The sequence below is a fragment of the Anabrus simplex genome, chromosome 12 (genome assembly GCF_040414725.1).
Source record: "Anabrus simplex isolate iqAnaSimp1 chromosome 12, ASM4041472v1, whole genome shotgun sequence".
NCBI classification, from domain to species: domain Eukaryota; kingdom Metazoa; phylum Arthropoda; class Insecta; order Orthoptera; family Tettigoniidae; genus Anabrus; species Anabrus simplex.
In genome coordinates this window covers 46,994,644-47,015,881 of record NC_090276.1, presented here as the reverse complement: position 1 = coordinate 47,015,881, position 21,238 = coordinate 46,994,644, and the positions used below count along the sequence as shown (strand labels likewise).

The following is a 21,238-nucleotide window of genomic DNA, read 5'->3' as shown; positions in this document are numbered from 1 at the left end:
TTGATGGATACAGTACTTGTGCATCCATCTCTTGGCACAGGCCAGAGTAAAGTGTAGCTTCCACCGAAGTTCCAGTCTCATCCATGGCTGTGACAATATGGAAGCTGCTGGGGTATGGGTGGTGCTGAGTAATGACATTCAGAGCACGACTAGTGCATCTGAGTGTTATGAAAGGTGTTGCTCAACGGGTCAGTCGAGCTGCAATAGCACTTTCTGACCCAGTGAGGAAAGCAATGGCAAACTACCTCACTCCTCGTCTTGCATAGTACGCCTCATTTTGGTGCTGCCATTGGTTTTTGCGGTTTCCTTATAACCGCATAACCTTTGGTGGTGCTATTTGAGGATCCAACCAGCCTCTGGTCTGATGACCTAACAGACAGACAGACAAATATTTTGCAACGTTTAAGTCCAGATTTCATTGATATTACTCAAATGAGTTAACGTTTAAATTGAGCACCACGAAATGAATTAAGTAGATGTCTTTCAGTACATTATGGTAGGGCGGCAGGGCACATAGTGCAAACTCGCATACATTTTTCATTCTTCTCCGCGGATGGAACTGAGTGTATTACAAGATTCGTATTCAAAGCATAAGGCGCGAAAGACCTCCGATTATCACTTAACACATTATTGTAAGAAGAGAAGCTCCTTTCTACAACACAAGACGTTATTAGTGCATATTTAACTAATGCTAAATCACTTCTGACGAGTATGCACTCGTCTTGAAATGTACTGGTAAAGAACATCATTTATCTTGCACACACAGCGAAAAGTGTCATTTCGACTAAGCACGTTTTAAAGTTTCCGTTTTACACTGTCGCCAACTATTCCATGTGATTGATGTACTGGAAGTTCAGCACTTCTCACAATTTCAATACGTGCATGAATTTCTAAGCTAGCAGCTTCTAAACGAGGAATTGCACTCGATATAATTCCAAAATTAGACTTAATATATGACAAACTGTTAGAAAACAATTCAACAATATTGACAGAAGAGGCAGTGTATTCCACTTGTAATAACTGCAGACATGATACCGAGAAACAGTTTTGTGAATACTAGTTCGTATTTGGTAAGTTGAAGGTAATTTTGCACAGCTACAGCTGTCGTTAAACCGCCGAAATATGACCGAAATATGACGTTTCTACGAAAATATCTCAAAATATGACCTTATGACATAAAATAGCCAAAATATGCATTTATATGACAAATAAAAATCACTTAATTTGGACGATAATCACCTAATTTGCACCAAAATCCAATCATGCAAGAAAATAGAGACAAAGGAAAAAATATGACTTTTCCTAAACATCCGAGCCCTAATAATAATAATAATAATAATAATAATAATAATAATAATAATAATAATAATAATAATAAAACACCAAACTCGATAGCTGCAGTCGCTTAAGTGCGGCCAGTATCCAGTATTCCGGAGATAGTTGGTTCGAACCCCACTGTCGGCAGCCCTGAAGATGGTTTTCCGTGGTTTCCCATTTTCACACCAGGCGAATGCTGGGGCTGTACCTTAATTAAGGCCACGGCCGCTTCCTTCCCACTCCTAGCCCTTTCCTGTCCCATCGTCGCCATAAGACCTATCTGTGTCGGTGCGACGTAAAGCAACTAGCAAATAATAATAATAATAATAATAATAATAATAATAATAATAATAATAATAATAATAATAATAATAATAATAATAATAATAAAAGGAAGTGTCTGTCTGTCTGTCTGTCTGTCTGTCTGTCTGTCTGTCCGTCCGTTTCCTTTGATAATATCGTTCTAACAGTTTTATCATATCCAGTGAAGTGAAATTTAAGTGAAAACTTTGTTATTTGACTAAGTGAAATTTCTAAATAATCAGCTTGTTGTTCTCTTTTACTGTGGAGCTATCCGTCTATTCTAGTAGAATATCTAATTTTAGTGCCGGGCTGAGTAGTTCAGACGGTAGAATGCCGGCCTTCTGAGCCCAACTTGAAAGGTAATTACATAGATATTTAACTAGTAAACGTTAGGCCTTTCCCTAAAGTACCATTTCACTTAACGCGAATAAAATTATTTATAGCCTAGAATCTAGTGGCTCATTCCCCGACTTAACATACCGATTTTCATTAAATTCCCTTCAGTCTTGCCTTATTCTTCGAGAGATCAATCCATTACGATATTTTTTTTATTTTGTTAAGTCATCTTCACAATTTTCCTTGTCGATATGGACCGATGACCATGCGGTTTTTACACCTTAAAACAATAATGAGGAAAACCATTGCCAGTGAACATGGCTGAACCATTTTTCCACGTTACCAATGCTCGACGTTGATATGGACTAAGTAACAGAAGTCTAAATTCACGATTTCTATTATCATAGTCGGTATGGTAAAACTGTATAAGACTAAAGTGCCCGGAAATTGCTTTCTTTATAACTTTTGTTATGTAGTTCAGTACTTTTCGACAGCACCAATACCCATTTTTTGCATGTCATCCTCTCCCCAGAGAGTAAGTCGTACGCTATGTGTACCAAGTTTGGTTGAGAGCTATGCTCGAACATGCGGTACATACTTCCATCCATAATCTCGATCATTTTGGATATATTATTTAACACCCCTTCTCATCGCCGTGCCAACGGGACTGGTCTTGGACTTAAATTGTATCTGGAGTGTGACTATTCACCTCAGCGACCCCGAAAACTATGGATTCTATCCCCTCTCCATCCCCGCCCAAAGGAGTCCCATGAGTGACTTACACAACAGTATATTATTTTTCCAGATAGTAAGTCATATGTGTTCCAATATTGGTCGGCAGCTATGCCCAAACGTACATGCACAATCCCGCTGCTGTAGAATCTTGGAACCGAGCTCGACAGCTGCAGTCGCTTAAGTGGGGCCAGTATCCAGTATTCGGGAGATAGTAGGCTCGAACCCCACTGTCGGCAGCCCTGCTAATGGTTTTCCATGGCTTCCCATTTTCACACCAGGCAAATGCTGGGGCTGTACCTTAATTAAGGCCACGGCCGCTTCCTTCCCACTCCTAGCCCTTTCCTGTCCCATCGTCGCCATAAGACCTACTGTGTCGGTGCGACGCAAAAAAAAAAAAATCTTGGAACTGACGTTGCCACGGTTACGGCAGTTCATTTCTTTATCCGATTCCTAGAGCAGGGGTAGTGTGGTGCCTATATCTCCATAACGGTTGGTTTTAGGGCCTTAAAACGTGATTTTCGGACCCATAGGGCTTACCGAGTTTTTTTTCTTCGCGTCAAGGGGCTTAAAAATGAGCTTTGTCTCGTCCTTGTACGACAAATTCGTTATTTCGCTTATATCGGCCTATTATTTTTTTTAAATCTACGTCTGTCATTTCCCCCCCCCCCCACCAACGAATTATTTTGAAAATAAAATACAGCCCATGTTACTCACTGGCAATGTAGCTTTCTATAGGTGAAGTAATTTTTAAAATCGGTCCAGTAGTTTTTGAGTCTATCCGTTACAAACAAATATACAAATTTTTTCTCTTTATAATATTAGTATAGATTAATGAACCAGCACATATAAACAATAAAGCCTTAAATAACGCATAATTGTGAACCATATTTAATAGGCTAATAGGATTAGGCATAAATTAATCATAAACTTTGAAATATACGAATAGAATACCTACCTCTTGCTGGATTATTTTCTCCTTTGGTCTTTTTGTTAGTGCTAGAAGATCATCTTTATACTGATCGTTATCCTCACTATGATGATGATATATAATATCATTTTAGATTGGATTTTCAAAATTGGTTCAAGGTTTTGTGACAAATTAAACATAGAACACTTCCTATTCATGTCGAAACGACAACGAAGTCGGGAATTTCCGCTTTGAATCTTCCCCAGTAATCTCCAATGTTATCTTGGAGTAACTACGAATGCAATCTACAGTCATATACAGTAGTGCACGAGAGAACAGCGGACTGTGCCATTGCAATGTGCCCGCTGCCAGTTTCCGAGCATCAGCACATCCCCCACCCCACGTCACTTAAAGCCCTTGAAAGGGCTTTGGCCTGCCCAGCGATCGCTGATCAGCCCGAAGGCCTGCAAATTACGAGGGGCCATGTGGTCAGCACGACGCATTCTCTCGGCCGTTATTCTTGGGTTTCGAGACCGGGGCCGCCATCTCACCGTCAGAGAGCTCCTTAATTCTAATCACGTAGGTTGAGTGGACCTCGAACCAGCCCTCAGGTCGAGAGACAAATCCCTGACCTGGCCGGGAATCGAACCCGGGACCTCCGGCCGAGAGGCAGACACGCTACCCCTACACCACGGGGACGGCTGCATCAGCACATCACTGCTGTAAATTGTAATATCAGGTATAACGGGCAGCTGGTTGAGCACTCTCCACGAGAGATCAGTATAAAGAAGTGCAGATGTGTTAAAATTAAATAGAAGGACACCTGCGTCGTTATGAACAGTGGAGCTACAGACGAATTAGGTGAACCCCTTGATGTAATGTTTGTATTCCTAATTGACAGAGGTAAGTGGTAATTAAAAGTAAAGGGTCTGTCTGCTGGGAAATCCATGTCATAACTTGTGTGTATTTCTGGGTACAGAATAGAAAGTGGAAGGATACTGAAATTCACAGTGTGCGATATTATCTCTTAGCACTATGATAGAAGATTTCGACTTGATTCGACTTGTTCAACTATCACCAACTGTGCCAATCCTTCTCCAGTTATAGATAATAATAATAATAATAATAATAATAATAATAATAATAATAATAATAATGGCGAGTGGCCTTCGGAGAGGCCTGATGTAGGTCTTTTGATTTGACTCCCGTAGGTGAACTGCGCGTCGTGATGAGGATGAAATCACGATGAAGACGACACATATACCCAGTCCCCGTGTCAGGGGAATTAACCAATTAAGGTTAAAATTCCCGACCCTGCTGGGAATCGAACCCGCATCCCCTGTGACTAAAGGCCATTTATTTATCCAGGGAGCCAGACATAATAATAATAAGAAGAAGAAGAAGAAGAGGAGGAAGAAGAATAAAAATTGAAACCGGAACGCTTATATATGGTTATATATATATTATAAACTTGAAAGGTTGCAAGTACTAGAAAGAAGAATTATAAGAAAAATATTAGGCCCTCTAAAAACTACAGAAATTTGGAAATTAAGAAGTAATAACGAAATGTATCAGAACACAGAAAACATATCTATAATAGTACGGAAGAGGAGACTGCTATTTTTTGGACATATTTACAGAATGGACAACAACAGACTAGCCCAAAAGATCTTCACGTATCTTTGGAAGAAAAAATCAACCACCACCCTTATTCGAGAGATCAAAAAAGACTTGGAAACAAAAAAACATCAGAGAAGAAGAAGTAAAAGAAAGAGACATTTTCAGGAAGAAAGTTTTAAAGATGGAAGGATTCCAAGGGAGGGAGGCAAAGAAAACCGGCACAAAGTGGTCTGAAGAAAGAAGAAAGAAAGTGAAACAATAAAGGAATATTGGACCAAAAGGAAGGAACAACAACAACAAAGGATGAAGAATTGAGATTGGAACGTGGTCCCTAGCAGGCGCTAATGCAATAATAATAATAATAATAATAATAATAATAATAATAATAATAATAATAATAATAAATACACATCTTAATTTACAGACAACACCTCGCACTATTAACCACCACAGAAAGACGCAATAATGATTACATCCCTGCTCATAGGATAGGAGTCAGGTAGGGCATCGGGGCGTACAACTGGGCCAAATATAAACACCGTGCCGACCCTCAGAAACCGGGGAAGAGGCTAAGAAGAAGAAGTAAAATGTATGCACTTATCTTTTTAATATTATGATATATACGGTGAAAAATGTTGGGGATGTTTCGATATATTTCAGCATCACTTCACGAGTTTCCTTGTAACCGTCCGCCCTTAAGACGAAAGCAAACATCTAATACCTGGGACGCGGCTATAATACCTGGCTTTCTCGGAAATCGAACTCGCGTCCCTATGAACTGAAAGCCATTACGCTAACCATTTATCCAGCGAGCCGGACATTCGTAATTCTTTTCCTGTTTACTCTAAATCATCTTGTAGGATGATAAACAGATCAATGTTGAGGTACTGAGAATCCCTGCTTACGACATGCACATTGCGGTTCGTGAGCTGTCCTTATAAACAGCACTGGTTGGCCTTCACACTCCAGTCTTCAACCGGACACTCCATGGCTCATTGCGGACTCATCTTATTGCTCGCCGTGTGTGGCATCGTCTCAGCACAGTACGATGTGCACGAAGGTACGTACCTCATTTATAGTACAGGAATATGTTCGAAATAGTTAGATAACTCCTCTTGATATGCCTGCCCTTTTCGATAGTGTTATGAACAATCAGAAGTCTATCCATATTGTGTTTTAGTGCTGCAGTTCTTGATGTAAAACTTGGTATCGTGTTGTAGAAGGCAATAGTATTTTTAATCGCACTTCTATATTGAACAGTTGTCCTATAAGCTCATAGGTTAGTCTCGAATGAGGGCTTTTTGCCAGGCAGAGAACTTTTTAAAGATAAATGGCCTTCACGTTTCTAGTGAAGCTAGGTTATCCTTTTAGGTGTCGTCCCATTTGCCAACATTCTTATCAGTGAAATACAAACAGTCAGGTTCCTGTGAGGGAATTCCCTACTGAAGGACTGGTACAGTTTTAAGATATCCCTAAAGTAACTGCAGGAAGTACATACTAGGATTCTTAGGAATCGTATGTTGAAACTCTTTAAATTACTTATATTTAACCGTTTGAGACTGATGCGATAATATCGGGATTGACAGACAATAAACAGGAATCAAATGAACCTTTTATTTAGAGTTAGCAGATGGTTGTGGGTGTAAAGGCGGTTAAATGAGTGTTAAGAAGTAGAACAAAAATTGGGCGTATTAAAACCGTTGAATTTTACACTTTCCAAATTCAAAACAAAGGATTTTACTGTAACTTGTAGCTCATCTCAATGAATGAATGCTAGTGGCTTTACGTCGCACCGACACAGATAGGTCTTATGGCGACGATGGGATAGGAAAGGCCTAGGAGTTCGAAGGAAGCGGCCGTGGCCTTAAGTAAGGTACAGCCCCAGCATTTGCCTGGTGTGAAAATGGGAAGCCACGGAAAACCATCTTCAGGGCTGTCGACAGTGGGATTCGAACCCACTATCTCCCGGATGCAACCTCACAGCCGCGCGCATCTAACTGCACGGCCAACTCGCCCGGTGTAGCTCATCTCAAACTTAGCAGTTAACCTCCACTTTCTTATACAATAGGGGAGACTTAAATTACTGCTCAAACTGTTCAGACATTCATACTAACACGTTAAGTAAACAGCTGCTCAAAACATAATTAGCCTACTTTCATCTGTATGTATGTATGTATGTATGTATGTATGTATGTATGTATGTATGTATGTATGTATGTATGTATGTATGTATGTATGTATGTATGTATGTATGTACATGTATGTCTACCCCTTGGTCTCGTTTCTTGATACCGGGTCGGGGATGAGATGAGATTAATTTATACGGCATGTTTCTACGGCCGGATGCCCTCCTGACACCAACCTCAGTTGAGCTAATGAAGATGAAATGTGTTTTGGTGAATGAAATTAGGTAAGGAGGTGGGAAAACTCAGCACTGGCCCATGGATAGGAACTGTACCGGCATTTGCCTGGAAGTGAAAATATTAAACCACAGAAAACTATCTCAGAAGAGCCGATGGTGGGGTTTGAACCCACTCGTTTCCCGAATGCGGGGCTTGGTTTCACAGCCGTAGCGCGTTAAAACGCTCGGCCACTCAGTCTACTGTACTTTCACCTATATAAATAAAATGATAATTTTTGTCTGTACGCTCAGATTAGATGTATAAGATTCCAGAACTTAATGTTAAGAAAATGTTTAGATTAAAATAAGTCAAAGAACTGATAATTCTATAATGATAGCGCGATAAAATGAGATTGCACTCGAGAAACAGTGGCTTCAAACCCCCTTGTCGGCAACCCTGAGGATGGTTTTCCGTGCTTTCCTATCTTCGCAACAAGCAAATGCTTGGGCTGTACCTTAATTAAGGTCACGGCCCTTTCCTATCTTATTGTCGCCATAAGGCCTACCTGTGTCGGTGCGACGTAAAGCCAGCTGTAAAAAAAATTACCCATGTCACCAAACTTTTCCGTAAATTTCTGTAAGAGTAGGACCTATCCATTATATAAAGCACAAGGTTTGCCTCTCTTCATCTCAGTGACCTGCATGTAAGTAAGCACGTAGATGACAACAAACGCTACATTAACGAAGGATGTCTACAGCTGGAATAATTATAGTATGTTACAAAATATAGACTAATATTACCTCAAAAACGTTCAGGAGATAGAGGACGGGTTGGGAGAACCCTTATGCGGATGTGTGGAGTACACCCTAATTAGGAGTTACCCTGCTGCATGAACTTTGGAAAACCCTGAAAGGTTGCTGATAATTGTACAATGATCGCAAATGGGACACAACCTCCTTCTATAGGTGTTCCCAAATTATGTCTAAGGCATTTTTATATTTCTACGTCAATATTTTTCTCTTGGCTGGAGAGCTATGCCATCAGCTGAACACATATTTTGGAAGCTGGGAAAGGCTAGTGTATCAATGAGTATTTCTTTCGTAATCGGAGGAAGTGTATACCCTTTGACTTGACAGGCAGTAATCAAACATGGCTGCATGCAATAACATTAGTAAGGATGAAAATCACATAAAAATCAGAATATTAATAAAAGAGTTCGTCGCCTAGCAACCTGCTAAGTACAGATTGTATTGCGTTTAAAAAAATATATATATTGTAGATAATCTCAGGATAGATCGAATCACGAATGAAGAGATACTGAATCGAATTCGTGAAAGGAGATCGATTTGACGAGAAGAAGAGATAGAATGATAGGACACATCATAAGACACCCAGGAGTTATTCAGTTGGTTTTTGAAGGAAGTGTAGGTGGTAAGAACGGTAGGGGTAGACCAAGGTATGAATATGACAAGCAGATTAGAGCAGATGTAGGATGCAGTAGTTACGTAGAAATGAAAAGTTTAGCACATGATAGGGTGGCATGGAGAGCTGCATCAAACCAGTCTATGGACTGATGACTCAAACAACAACAACAACAATAACAAGCTCGTTGCTGTAGAATCCTGGAGCTGACGTTGCCATGGTTACGGCAGTTCATTTCTTTATCCGATTCCTAGAGCGGGGGTAGTGTGGTGCAAATATCTCCATAACAGTTGGTTTAAGGGCCTTAAAGCATGGTTTTCGGGCCCGTAGGGCTTACCGAGTTTTGCTCTTTGCGTCAAGGGGCTTAAACTAAGCTTTGTCTCGTCCTTGTACGACAAATTCGATATTTCGCCTATATTAGCACATTATAATTTTATATCTTCTCCCATGCCCCCCCCCCCCTCGAATCGTTTTGAAAATAAAATACCGCCCATGTCTCTCAGGGATAATGTACTTAGTATATTCACATTTTAAAATAATAGCTGCAATCGCTTAAGTGCGGCCAGTATCCAGTATTCGGGAGATCGTGGGTTCGAGCCCCACTGTCGGCAGCCCTGAAGATGGTTTTCCGTGGTTTCCCATTTTCACACCAGGCAAATGCTGGGCCTGTACCTTAATTAAGGCCACGGCCGCTTCCTTCCCACTCCTAGCCCCTTCCTGCCTCATCGTCGCCATAAGACCTATCTGTGTCGGCGCGACGTAAAGCAAATAAAATAAAAAATTCTTAGAATCGGTCCAGTAGTTCCTGAAATTAGCCATTACATACAAACTTTACCTCTTTATATATTAGTATAGATAATGAGAATTAATAACTGATGTATCATTTTTTGCAATCAAAATAAATAGAAATGGAGGTTGTGAAAAATCAATTCTTCACTGAATATAAATACAGTTTAAATCTAAGTTAAAGAGAAGTGCCAGTATCCACTATTCGGGAGATAATGTGTTCAAATCCCACTGTTGGCAGCCCTGAAGATGGTTTTCCGTGGTTTCCCATTTTCATACTAGGTAAATGCTGGGGCTGTACCTTAATTAAGGCCACTGGCCACTTCCTTCCCATTCCTAACCGCTACCTGTCCCAGAGCTGCCAAAAGACTTACCTGTGTCGGTGCGACGTAAAGCAATTTGAAAAAACAAAACAAAAAAAACACATAAAATCTGTTTCTTGTCACGATACACCCCAAATTCAAGTGAGGATTCCGTGAAACTGTTCCACGGCCGTGAACAGAAGATGCTTTGTAAGAATGTTGAGAAGGAAAGATTTATGAAACATCACAATGCGGTTTAATGAAAGGTGTTCTAACTGGGAAATACCAACTGTCAACATATTCACTTCATCCCCCAGGCTTTGTCTACAACGCCTAGCACTCAACAGAAGCCGACCCTGTTTCATAAAACTAACTAATAATTTTAGCTAATAATATTAGAACTCATAAAAATAATTATTAGTTAACCAAATTCTGTTTCATAAAGATTTACACATGACTAATAAAATATCTTCACTAATAATATTAGTTCATTAGTCAGCTGATACAAATGGAGGTTAGAATCGGTCTGTTGCACATGTTGTTGGTTTGGGTTTGTTCCTAGCAGTAGGCTAATACTTGACTACAACCGACTATTAATCCACCTGTTCAAAAGGCTCACTTGATGTTTTCGTTGTTATGAATTAGATACGTGTGAAAATGGATAAATGAAGTGAAAATAATGTGAAAGAAGAAAGTTACTTTGCAGAAAGTGATTGAGTTAAAGCGTGAACTATTCGCAGCCTTTTGCACACTATAATCCTCCTTGTTCCTTTTACTTTTTTTATTTCATGTGCTCTTCAAAATCTCTGAGATGGACTAGCAAAATCTTTGTTTACTATGCCCTATTGGTGGGGGCGGCAGGATAACAGCCACGGTATTCCCTGCCTGTCGTAAGAGGCGACTAAAAGGGGTTCCAGGGCTCGCTGAGATGACTCCTGCCATTGCTTTAACTTACTTCTGCCAGGCTCATTTTCATCTACCCTTCTAACGTCCCTTGTTCAACTCTTGTTCTTTTCCGACCCTGACAGTATTAGGTTGCGAGGCCGAGAGAGTCTTTCATTTTCACGCCCATCGTGGCTCTTCTCTTTCTTTAGCCGATACCTTCATTTTTCGAAATGTCGGATCCTTTCCATTTTTCTGTCTGATTAGTGTTATTATAGATGATGGTTGCCTAGTTGTAGCCTACTTCCCCATAAAACAATAATCATCACCAGCATCATCTTGGTTTATTTGTGATATAAGCCAAGATTTTAAAGGATACCTGGAGTGTCCGAGCAGAACTGCAGTAGAGAAACACAATGATACTGTGTATCACTACCAACCGGTGGAGTGCAATGCGAAGCTGCTATTTTAAGGTTATGCTTCATTCCTTGCAGTGGAACGTTCTATTACCAATCCTATCAAGCAAATACTCAGTAGTTCTGTAATCTAACCTAAATCTCCCACTGTATTCATATGTTTGTTATATTCCAGTACAGACTGTTTTTGACGTAACATTTATTGAACGGTGAATACCTACACTCGTTCCTTATCACTATTTGAATTAGAGTCGACCATTTCAGTGATCTTCATGATTTTATGCCAAAATATTAAAATACCGCTCACTTTGGTTTCACTAACAATATGAATTATGAGTCAAAATACACTCATGGAAATAATCCTAATAATATGAGTAACTTTTATTAGTCATGTTGTCTATGAAACAATTTACTAATATTATTAGGAACATCTACTAAGCCCGCCTGGTGGCCATGATCGTTAAGGCGCTGAAGTCTAAAAACGGTCTAACACCGAGGTTAGCCGGTTCCAGTCCCGTTGGTCGAAAAAAATTTCACCATCAGAATGTTGGCCGGCAGGGTAGGGGAGGTGGTGGTATACAATTTCTAATCACTAGATTGCGTGCCAAAAGCCTGGATTAAATTCCAAACCTCTCCGCAGTGCTCATATGGAGTGAGGGCATATGACGCTGTTGATGGTGATTCGTCCGTCGGATGGGGACGTTAAGCCTTGAGCAGACCCCTTGGTGCTATTCGACAGGAGTAGGCTATGTGCCGGCACCGGGTTTCACCCTCTCCCTACTATCATATATCACGTCATTCATTTCATCTCTCATTAACTCCTCTGATGACGTCAGGAAGGGCATCCGGTCATAAAAAACCGCCACGACAAATTCATCTCACCTCATACCCGACCCCGTGCGGAAACGGGACAAGGGTTGGACAAACAACAACATTAGGAACATCTACTAATAATTTCGACCCATAATTTTATGAAACATAATACTAATATTATTAGTAAATATTATTGGTTTCTTACTAATAATATTAGTGAAGTTGTTTTATGAAACAGGGCCCAGGGTATTATGATGTACAGAGTTGTCACATTACACGGTGCACTTCAAAAGTACACAGCACCTAGAGAAATGAGCACAGCTAAAACTAAGAATGCTGAAGGTGAGATGGATAGATCGAATCACGAATGAAGACATAATGAATCGAATTGGTGAGGGAAGATCGATTTGGCTAAATTTGACGAGAAGAAGAGATAGAATGATAGGACACATCTTAAGACACTCAGGACTTGTTCAGTTCGTTTTGATGATGATGCTTGTTGTTTAAAGGGCCCTAACATCTAGGTCATCGGCCCCCAATGGTACGAAATGGAATCCTCCACTCACCAGAATTCGAAACCGTGAGGACGAAGAATGAATGGATGGATATGAAGTTAAAACAATCAGTGGATCCGACCCGCAATGCCCTACATTCCCGGAAACTAGCGTTAAACTATAGTATTACTGACCAAGGGACAGCTTCTAAAACACAATACTGACTGGATAATGCTTGTAGTCGAAACGGATCCAAACTCCAGGTCATCGGCCCCTCATAATGGTACTTATCGCTATGAAAATAGAACCATGCTATGTGTCATGTTGCGGTACTAATCGAAAGTAGCTTGGACTCGCGGTATTCCACACAGTATGATACTACTCACAGGTAATGAAATTCGCACATGTAACACAGACCTATGGTAAAATGAAATGTATGGCTTTTAGTGCCGGGACATCCCAGGACGGGCTCGGCTCGCCAGGTGCAGGTCTTTCTATTTGACACCCGTAGGCGATCTGCGCGTCGTGATGAGGATGAAATGATGATGAAGACAACACATACACCCAGCCCCCGTGCCATGGGAATTAACCAATTAAGGTTAAAATTCCCGACCCGGCCGGGAATAGAACCCGGGACTCTCTGGACCGAATGCCAGTACGCTGACCGTTCAGCCAACGAGTCGGACAGACCTATGGTGTTTCGCACACTGCGGCGCTACTTACAGGCAACGCAAACGTATGGCGTTCCTCACATAGGTGGTCTAAACATAGGGACCCCCTATCCCTCAGTTCGTTTTTGAAGGAAGTGTAGGCGGTAAGAACGGTAGGGGTAGACCATGGTATGAATATGACAAGAAGATTAGAGCAGATGCAGCATGCAATAGTTACATAGAAATGAAAAGGTTAGCACAGGACAACATTATTATTATTATTATTATTATTATTATTATTATTATTATTATTATTATTATTCATGAAGGCGACTTGTAGAAGCGATGTGTTAGGCAAGGCAGCTGATCAACAGTGAGTAACAAGGTTAAGAACTGGGAAAGGGAAGGATGATGCAATGGTGGGATTCCCTAACGTTCTCAATTAGCAGTATAAATTATAATAACAAACCTCTCAACTCCTGAAAGTTAGGCCAGGAAATCCCCTCGGAACCTCGAGGCTTTTTAGATGAACATTCTAAGAAACAGTACCATTCCAAGATGCATTTGGTTATGATGGAATATCTTCGGTCAAGAACCGCCAGACAAGAAATGACTGCTGACGTCACGTTTATGTTTACATAAACGAGCTGAGTAGCGCGGCGGTACAGTGCTAGCCTTCTGAGCCCAACTTAGCAAGTTCGATCCTCGCTCAGACCGGTCGTATTTGAAGGTGCTCAAATACGTCAACTTCGTATCGGTAAATTTACTGGCACGTACAAGAACTCCTGCGAGACAAAATTCCAGCACCTCGGAGTCTCCGAAATACGTAAAAGTAATTATTGTGACGTAAATAATAATAATAATAATAATAATGATAATTTCCATTATTCTGAAGTTTTCATTGGACCTAAGATTTTTCTAATGATTCATCTCTCTATTACTTCAAGTTTATCTAAACTATACGGTAGTTCAAAACTAGACAGTTACATACGTGAAGACTTGTGTTTTATTATTATTATTATTATTATTATTATTATTAAAATAATAATAATAATAATAATAATAATAATAATAATAATAATAATAATAATAATAATATTATTTACTATGAGGCTTACTAGGGACCACATGTTAATTTTAATTCATCCTTCCTTGTTCTCTCCTCTTCCGTTCTTTCCACTATTTCTTCATCATTGCACTATGCTTTTTTCTTCTCTCCTCAGACTACTTTGTAATGGATTTCCGTCTCATTCTTACTTGGAATCATTCAATGCTTTAAGCATTATTTTTTAAATCTCTCTTTTTATACTTTCCTTCTCTCTTATTTTATTTCCTTCAAATCCTTCTTGACCTTTTGTATCCAGCTTGTTGCTAACTTTTTCTCCCAAAAGGTACTTTAATATCTCTTTCGTCATTCTGTTTTTTTATTTTATTTTATTTTATTTTTTTGCTTTACGTCGCACGACACAGATAGATCTTATGGCGACGTTGGGATAGGAAAGGTCTAAGATTTGGAAGGAAGCGGACGTGGCCTTAATTAAGGTACAGCCCCAACATTTTCCTGGTGTGAAAATGGGAAACCACGGAAAATCATCTTCAAGGCTGCCGACAATGGGATTAGAACCCACTATCTCCCAGATGCAAACTCACAGCCGTGCGCCTCTGACCGCACGGCCAACTCGCCCGGTCGTAAGTCTGTTATCATCCATTCTATAGATATGTCCAAAAAAATAGCAATCTCTTTTTTCTTATTGTTTCTGATATACTGTCTATATTCTGGTATATTTTTATTACTTCTTAATTTCCCATTGATCTTACATTTTTATTAGACCTAAGATTTTTCTCATGATTCTTCTTTCTCCTACTTCCAGTTTATCTAAACTACATTTCAAAACTAGATATTCACTTGCGTAGAGACATTCTTGTTTCACCACTGTATTAGTGTCTTATTTTAGATTTTTAGATAAGCATATCTTAATGTAAAAACACATAGTGATGCCATACGCTCTCTTCCTTACTAAACCATTTCCTTGAATTATTTCCGACAGGTATTTGAATTTCTTTGTGCTATCTCTATTCGACCTGTATCTGTCGTCAAGAATTTTGGAGCGTTTTATATGTTTGTAACAAACTTGCTGTTTCGTACAGAGATTCTCAAACCTGTTTTGTTGGCTATTCCTTCCAAGAGATTGATTTGTGTTGTTGCATCTGTCTGGTTCTCTGAAATTACAGAAAAATCGTCTGCAAATGCCAGGCAATTAATTTCAACACCTCTCTTTTTCTCCCCAAAAGAGAAAATTGTAAGAATTTGGAATGGAAAATTAAAAGAACAAGATTTCTCTAAGATACGGCTCAACAGAACTGGCGATAAGCCATCACCTTGCCGTACACTTGTATTTATCTTGATAGGTTTCGATATTTCGTCCATAAATTTTACTGTTGAAACTGTGTCTGTAAGTGCTTCCCACATTAGGTTTACTAATTTTGATCTCGCTCCGAATGTTCGCATTTTTTTAGCTAAGGTTTATCTGTGCCTTTGCTGGTGGGACCTAGTGTTTACAGTGCACTATTTCTTCTGGTATGGGCTAGAGCAATTTTATTACTTTCATTGATCTGTCTCAGCTTTATCCTTGGCTTTGACAATATGAAAGTGACTGAGGTATGAGTGATGCTAGTAATGCCATTCCTTCTGCACCCAGTCCCTGCTATGAATGGTGTGAAAATATTGCTCATAGGGTCAGTTGGTGCATGCATTTCAGTGGGCTTGGCAGACTGATATGTAATAGCAACTTCTGGCTCGGTGAGGAAAGCAACGGGAAACTACCTCACTCCTCATTTCCCTAGTACGCCTCTTCAGTGATGCCTAGGCCATCTATGACAGCTGATGGTGGAACTGTTGAGGATCCAACCAGCCTACGGGCTGGGGACTAAACATAACAACATACAAGGTTTCTCTATGAGCAGAGTCAAACGCTTTTTTTTAAATCCACAAATGTCACTACTGTATCCTTCTATTTCATTAGTCTATGACGAATTATTGATTTTTAATTAAATAATATTTGTTCCGAACAAGATCAGCCTTTTCGAAATTCACCTAATTGTTTATCAAGTGTTGTTTCTACTCTGTTCAGTAATATTTTTGAGGATACATTTTAAGCAATTTGCAGCAGGGATACTCACTTATACTTATCAACATTTTACTAGTCATCTATTTTATGCAATAATAATAATAATAATAATAATAATAATAATAATAATAATAATAATAATAATAATAATAATAATAATAATAATAATAATAATAATAATAATTTTATTTATTTTATAATAATTTTATTATTATTATTATTATTATTATTATTATTATTATTATTATTATTATAAATTTACAATTTGTTTTAGCTCACCGAAACAGAAAGGTCTTATGGCAATAGTGGGATAGGAAAGGGATGGGAGGCTACAGTGGTGATGATTATTGTTTTAAGAGGAAGTACAACTGGGCAACCATCCTCTATGTCTATATAATACTAATCAGAGGGGGAAAATGGAAGTGATCCGACACTTTGAAAAATTAAGATATCGGCCAAAGAAAGACAAGGGCCACGAATGGTCTAATACCGTCGGGGTCGGGAAAGAACGAGATTTGATCAAGGGTAGTCGGATACGAAGGATGAAAGTGAGGAGCCTGGTACAAGTAAGTAAAAGCAATGCCAGGAATCAACTGAGGGCTCCGTGGTCGCCAACCCACGCTCCCAAATTGAGAGTCCCTGGGGCCCCTTTTAGTCGCCTCTTACGACAGGTACGGATTACTCGGGTGTTACTCCACCGCCCACACTCATAACTAGGCAACAATAATCAGATAAAAGAATGGAGGGAATCCGACACTTCCAAAAATAAAGATATCGGCCAAAGAAAGACAAGGGCGTGAAAGTGAAAGACTCCCTAGGCCTTGAGTGTTCTAATGGCATCGGGGTTGACCACGGGAGATCGGATAGGATAGATGAAAGTGAGAAGCCTGGCGCAAGGACTCAGCTCGCCAACCCACCCTCCAGAGCCCCTCTTAACGACAGGCAGGGATAGCGTGAGTGTTATTCTACAGCCCCGGTATTTTCCTTGTGTGAAAATGGGACACCTGGGAATACCACCTTCAGGGCTGCCGACAGTCGGAATCGAACGCACCATCTCCCAAATGAAAGCTCACAGCTCCCTTATCCTGACCACAGGGCCAAATCGCTCGGTCATTATTATTATTATTATTATTATTATTATTATTATTATTATTATTATTATCTTTCGTTTCGGGTCTCTATGGATCATGTTTGATAATCTTTACATTACGTTTAGTCTTCTGTTTCTTCACTTTCTGCACTACCTTTTTATCCTTTCTCCTACTTCAACCTGTTCTTCTGGATAGAATCTCGTTTCCTCACTGGTGTTTCCCCAGTCTCCTAGAAACCACCGAACGTTTTGATGAGTTGTCTAAATTGACGTCTGCCCATTATATCATCTTCCGTAACCCCCATCTTTGTCAAGTCCAACCTGACTTCTCGAAACCTTTTCAGTTGTCTTCTTCTTCCTGGACAATTCAAAGATTCTCTTCGTCAGTCTGTTACTGTCCATCCTCAACTGTAACCTTCTCTTTCTCACCAATTCAACCACTCCTTCTGTTCTTCGATAAAATTCTTTGTTATATTTGATTCTCCCCTCCCCATTTTTTTTTATTTGAACCTAGAATTTCTTTGAGAATTTTGTTTCTCTTTTTCGGATATCTTCAAACTCACCTTTCCCAAACATACAGTGCATACAGGCACTCAGGTATAACAACAATGTCCAAATGCATCAGTTAGCCCCATACGATAGAACCGTTTTGTTGTAGGTGTTTCTGGTCATTGAGAGGGTATTTCCATTTTTTTCCCATTTTCCCACACACTCTTTGATGGCATTTTTTTTCTAACCCATTCTCTAGCAATCTTTCTCCCAAATACTTAAAGCGCTCTCTATTTTTAGGTCGTGTAATCTCAATAGCTGAGGGGCCTCATTTATTATTATTATTATTATTATTATTATTATTATTATTATTATTATTATTATTTCTTTGTTATGCCCATTCAAAGAGCGTGTTTGAACTTGTTCGTTGGCCTGATGGTTTTCGCCTTCTTGTCCTCCCAAAGTCTCTTCATGAATGCACTGTGTTGCATCTTGCGTTCTGTGGACCCCTTCCTACCAATTTCCTTTTTATATTTCTCCACGAATTTGTGCTTGGCTACTATTGTGCTCCATGATGTCGCCCGTGATGTTCATTTCTTGGAAGTCCGCCTTAGTTTCTTCCAGCCAGTTTATTTTCACCTTATTTGAGTTGATTACTTTAAATAATCTTTTGGTGAGTCAGTTTCTGTCCACTCGGTAGATACGCCCATAAAATTTCAGGCGTCTCTTGCGTACGGCATCAGTGAACCTGTCAGCTAATTGAGTAGAGGTTCGCTATTCTCCTCTTAATCCACATTCCATTTTCTCTTGTGGGACTATAAATTTTCCGGATTTTTTTTTCTTGTTTTTCAATTTCTATAATTTTAGAATGATCTCCAAGAGATACGGTTTCTGAGGCGTAAAAACACCTGCCTTGTAATGTCGTAATTTTGCATTACGCGATACTCGTCTTGTAGTAGTAATTCCACGTTAGTCTAGAGGTACACATTATGGAGTTTAGTGGTTCTTTCTATGTTTGTCCTACTGTCTAGACCCGACGGTAGGGCCTATAGTAGTATGATTTCTCCAAGGTACTTGAAGGAGGACACCTGTGAAATTTGTGCCATTTTCCGTCTCTAGCGGACTTTTTCTTGCTTTGTTGATATAGATTTTCCATGAACTGGGTTTTCTCGTACGACATTATTATTATTATTATTATTATTATTATTATTAGCGAACTGATCCCGTAGGATCACGCTACAACTTAATGGCTTTCTCACTGTGTCGAGTTTCTTCAGTGTCCAATACTCCTTCATACATTCGCTGGCCTGCGTACGTTGTTCTTCCGTCCACACTCTTCCGACCTTCTTAGTTCTTCCTTCGATTTGAAACCCTTCCAAATTTTTCTCTGTGTTCCCATATTAATTTCTGTCTAACATTTGGACCTCCGAGATGTTAAACTTTCCATATCTTTCCGAGTTTTCTTAATCCATGCTGCTGCTTCTTTCCCCAGAAGTAACCAAATACCTGTTTCATAAGTCTATTTCCGTTCATTATGTACAAATGTCCTCCTCCTCTTCATGGGCTCTGATATTCTCTCAACCTTCTGCTAAACTTCTCTGTTGTTCCGAAGTTTTCGCCCGCCTTCAGTCTGGACAGTGTCGATAATTTTTCTGAGGATTTTTCTTTCTAAGACCTCTAGCTTCTCATCTTGTAGTTCATGGACATTCATTCACTGGCATACGTGCTTCCTCTTTTCACGACGATGTTGTAGTAACCGAGGAGTGGCTGGGTGCTTTGAGCCACGTAGCTATTAGCTTGCATCCGAGAGATAGTGGGTTCAAACTTCACTGTCGGCAGCCCTAAAGATGATTTTTCGTGGTTTTGCCGTCTTCACAGCAGGCAAACGGTAGGGCTGTACCTTAATTAAGACCCATCTGTGTTCGTGCGACATAAAGCAAACAGTAAAAAAGTAAAAACACTTATGGTAACAGTTGAAAAAGCGTGCTCTTTTGTGGTATTACTTGATTCATTTTGGGGTGTTACATTCACGGCATTAAATCCATCATAAATTAAAATACACCTCGATGATAGTTCCGTGCTCACTATTTACATTCGCAGCTCATAGCATTAGGCTACACGGTAACTCAGTAAAGTCCGCTAGAGCGCTCTGAACCACGTGACTTGCACGTTCTCCATACGAACTTTTGCATGGCGTAATAAGACATTCCTAACCTCTTGCGTGAAGTAAATACCCATGTTCCTGTAATAGAGCCGTGCGCGAATATACAAATCATTACTCGCAACCGCACCAGCATCCGCGAATGGTTATCCGCGGATATTGCAACTATTTAACTATATTACAACCAAGGTATTGAACATAATGCAATGGGCTTGATACGTGACATCAGATTCTCTAGAGTGATAGGTTTATGAAGGATTTCTTCTAGCGACAACTACCGAAATATTGAATAGTTCTGTTTCGGAATTTCGTCCCCCCCCCCCCTTTACCAATTGCGGGCAGGAGCCAGTTAGGCTTGGATCAGATTTATGGCTTTATGAACTCTAGACACACTATATATCACCATTCTCCCATACCAATATCAAGGATCGCTTCTCCACAAGCAAAAATAACTGCATGAGATGAATGAAAGTGACTTCTCGAGATATACATGAGTTTACTTAAGTGAAAATCAATAAACATAGTTATTTACAAATTATCAGCAAAATGATCCGTACTGTCGTACCGTTTTCGTCCGCCAAAACACAATCTCCGCGGATATCCGCATCCGTGCAGTGCTCTTCCTGTAGGCACTCGCTATCAGCACATATTCAAGAGAAGACACCAAGAAGTCAACACTGAGATCAATTTGAGATAAGTAGAGCCCGGATTTTTATGCATTAATAGGTTAGAATGCAAATTTACTGAAGCGAGTAGCAAGTATAGCCTACCTTCACAACGATTATGCTATGGGGCTTGCATAAACATTAGGGGTGTGGTCCATCACAACCCCTACGATTTATGTTACTCTTGCTACATTATCGAGGTCCGCCTCCGTAGCGTAACGGTTAGTGTTATTAGCTGCCGTCCTCGGGGGCCCGGGTTCGATTCCCGGTACTGCCGGAAATTTAAGAATGGCAGGAGGGCTGGTATATGGCTCAAATGGTACACGCAGCTCACCTCCAATGGGGGTGTGCCTGAAAAGAGCTGCACCACCTCGGGATGA

The 21,238-nt window shown here is 39.9% G+C and overlaps 2 protein-coding genes across 2 annotated transcripts in view; one reads left to right on the top strand and one right to left on the bottom strand.

The window, feature by feature from the left end:
- The window catches only part of LOC136884021 (uncharacterized), a 303,309-nt gene that overhangs the window by 99,047 nt on the left and 183,024 nt on the right, over positions 1 to 21,238 (bottom strand). The gene's annotated exons all lie outside the window — the stretch shown is intronic.
- Positions 6,167 to 21,238, top strand: part of LOC136884569 (venom protease) — a 49,541-nt gene continuing 34,469 nt past the window's right edge. Inside the window, exon 1 of the mRNA XM_067156831.2 lies at positions 6,167 to 6,278. Coding sequence (XP_067012932.2) covers positions 6,206 to 6,278 — 73 coding nt within the window. The 5' untranslated portion in view covers positions 6,167 to 6,205. The remainder of the gene's footprint in view (positions 6,279 to 21,238) is intronic.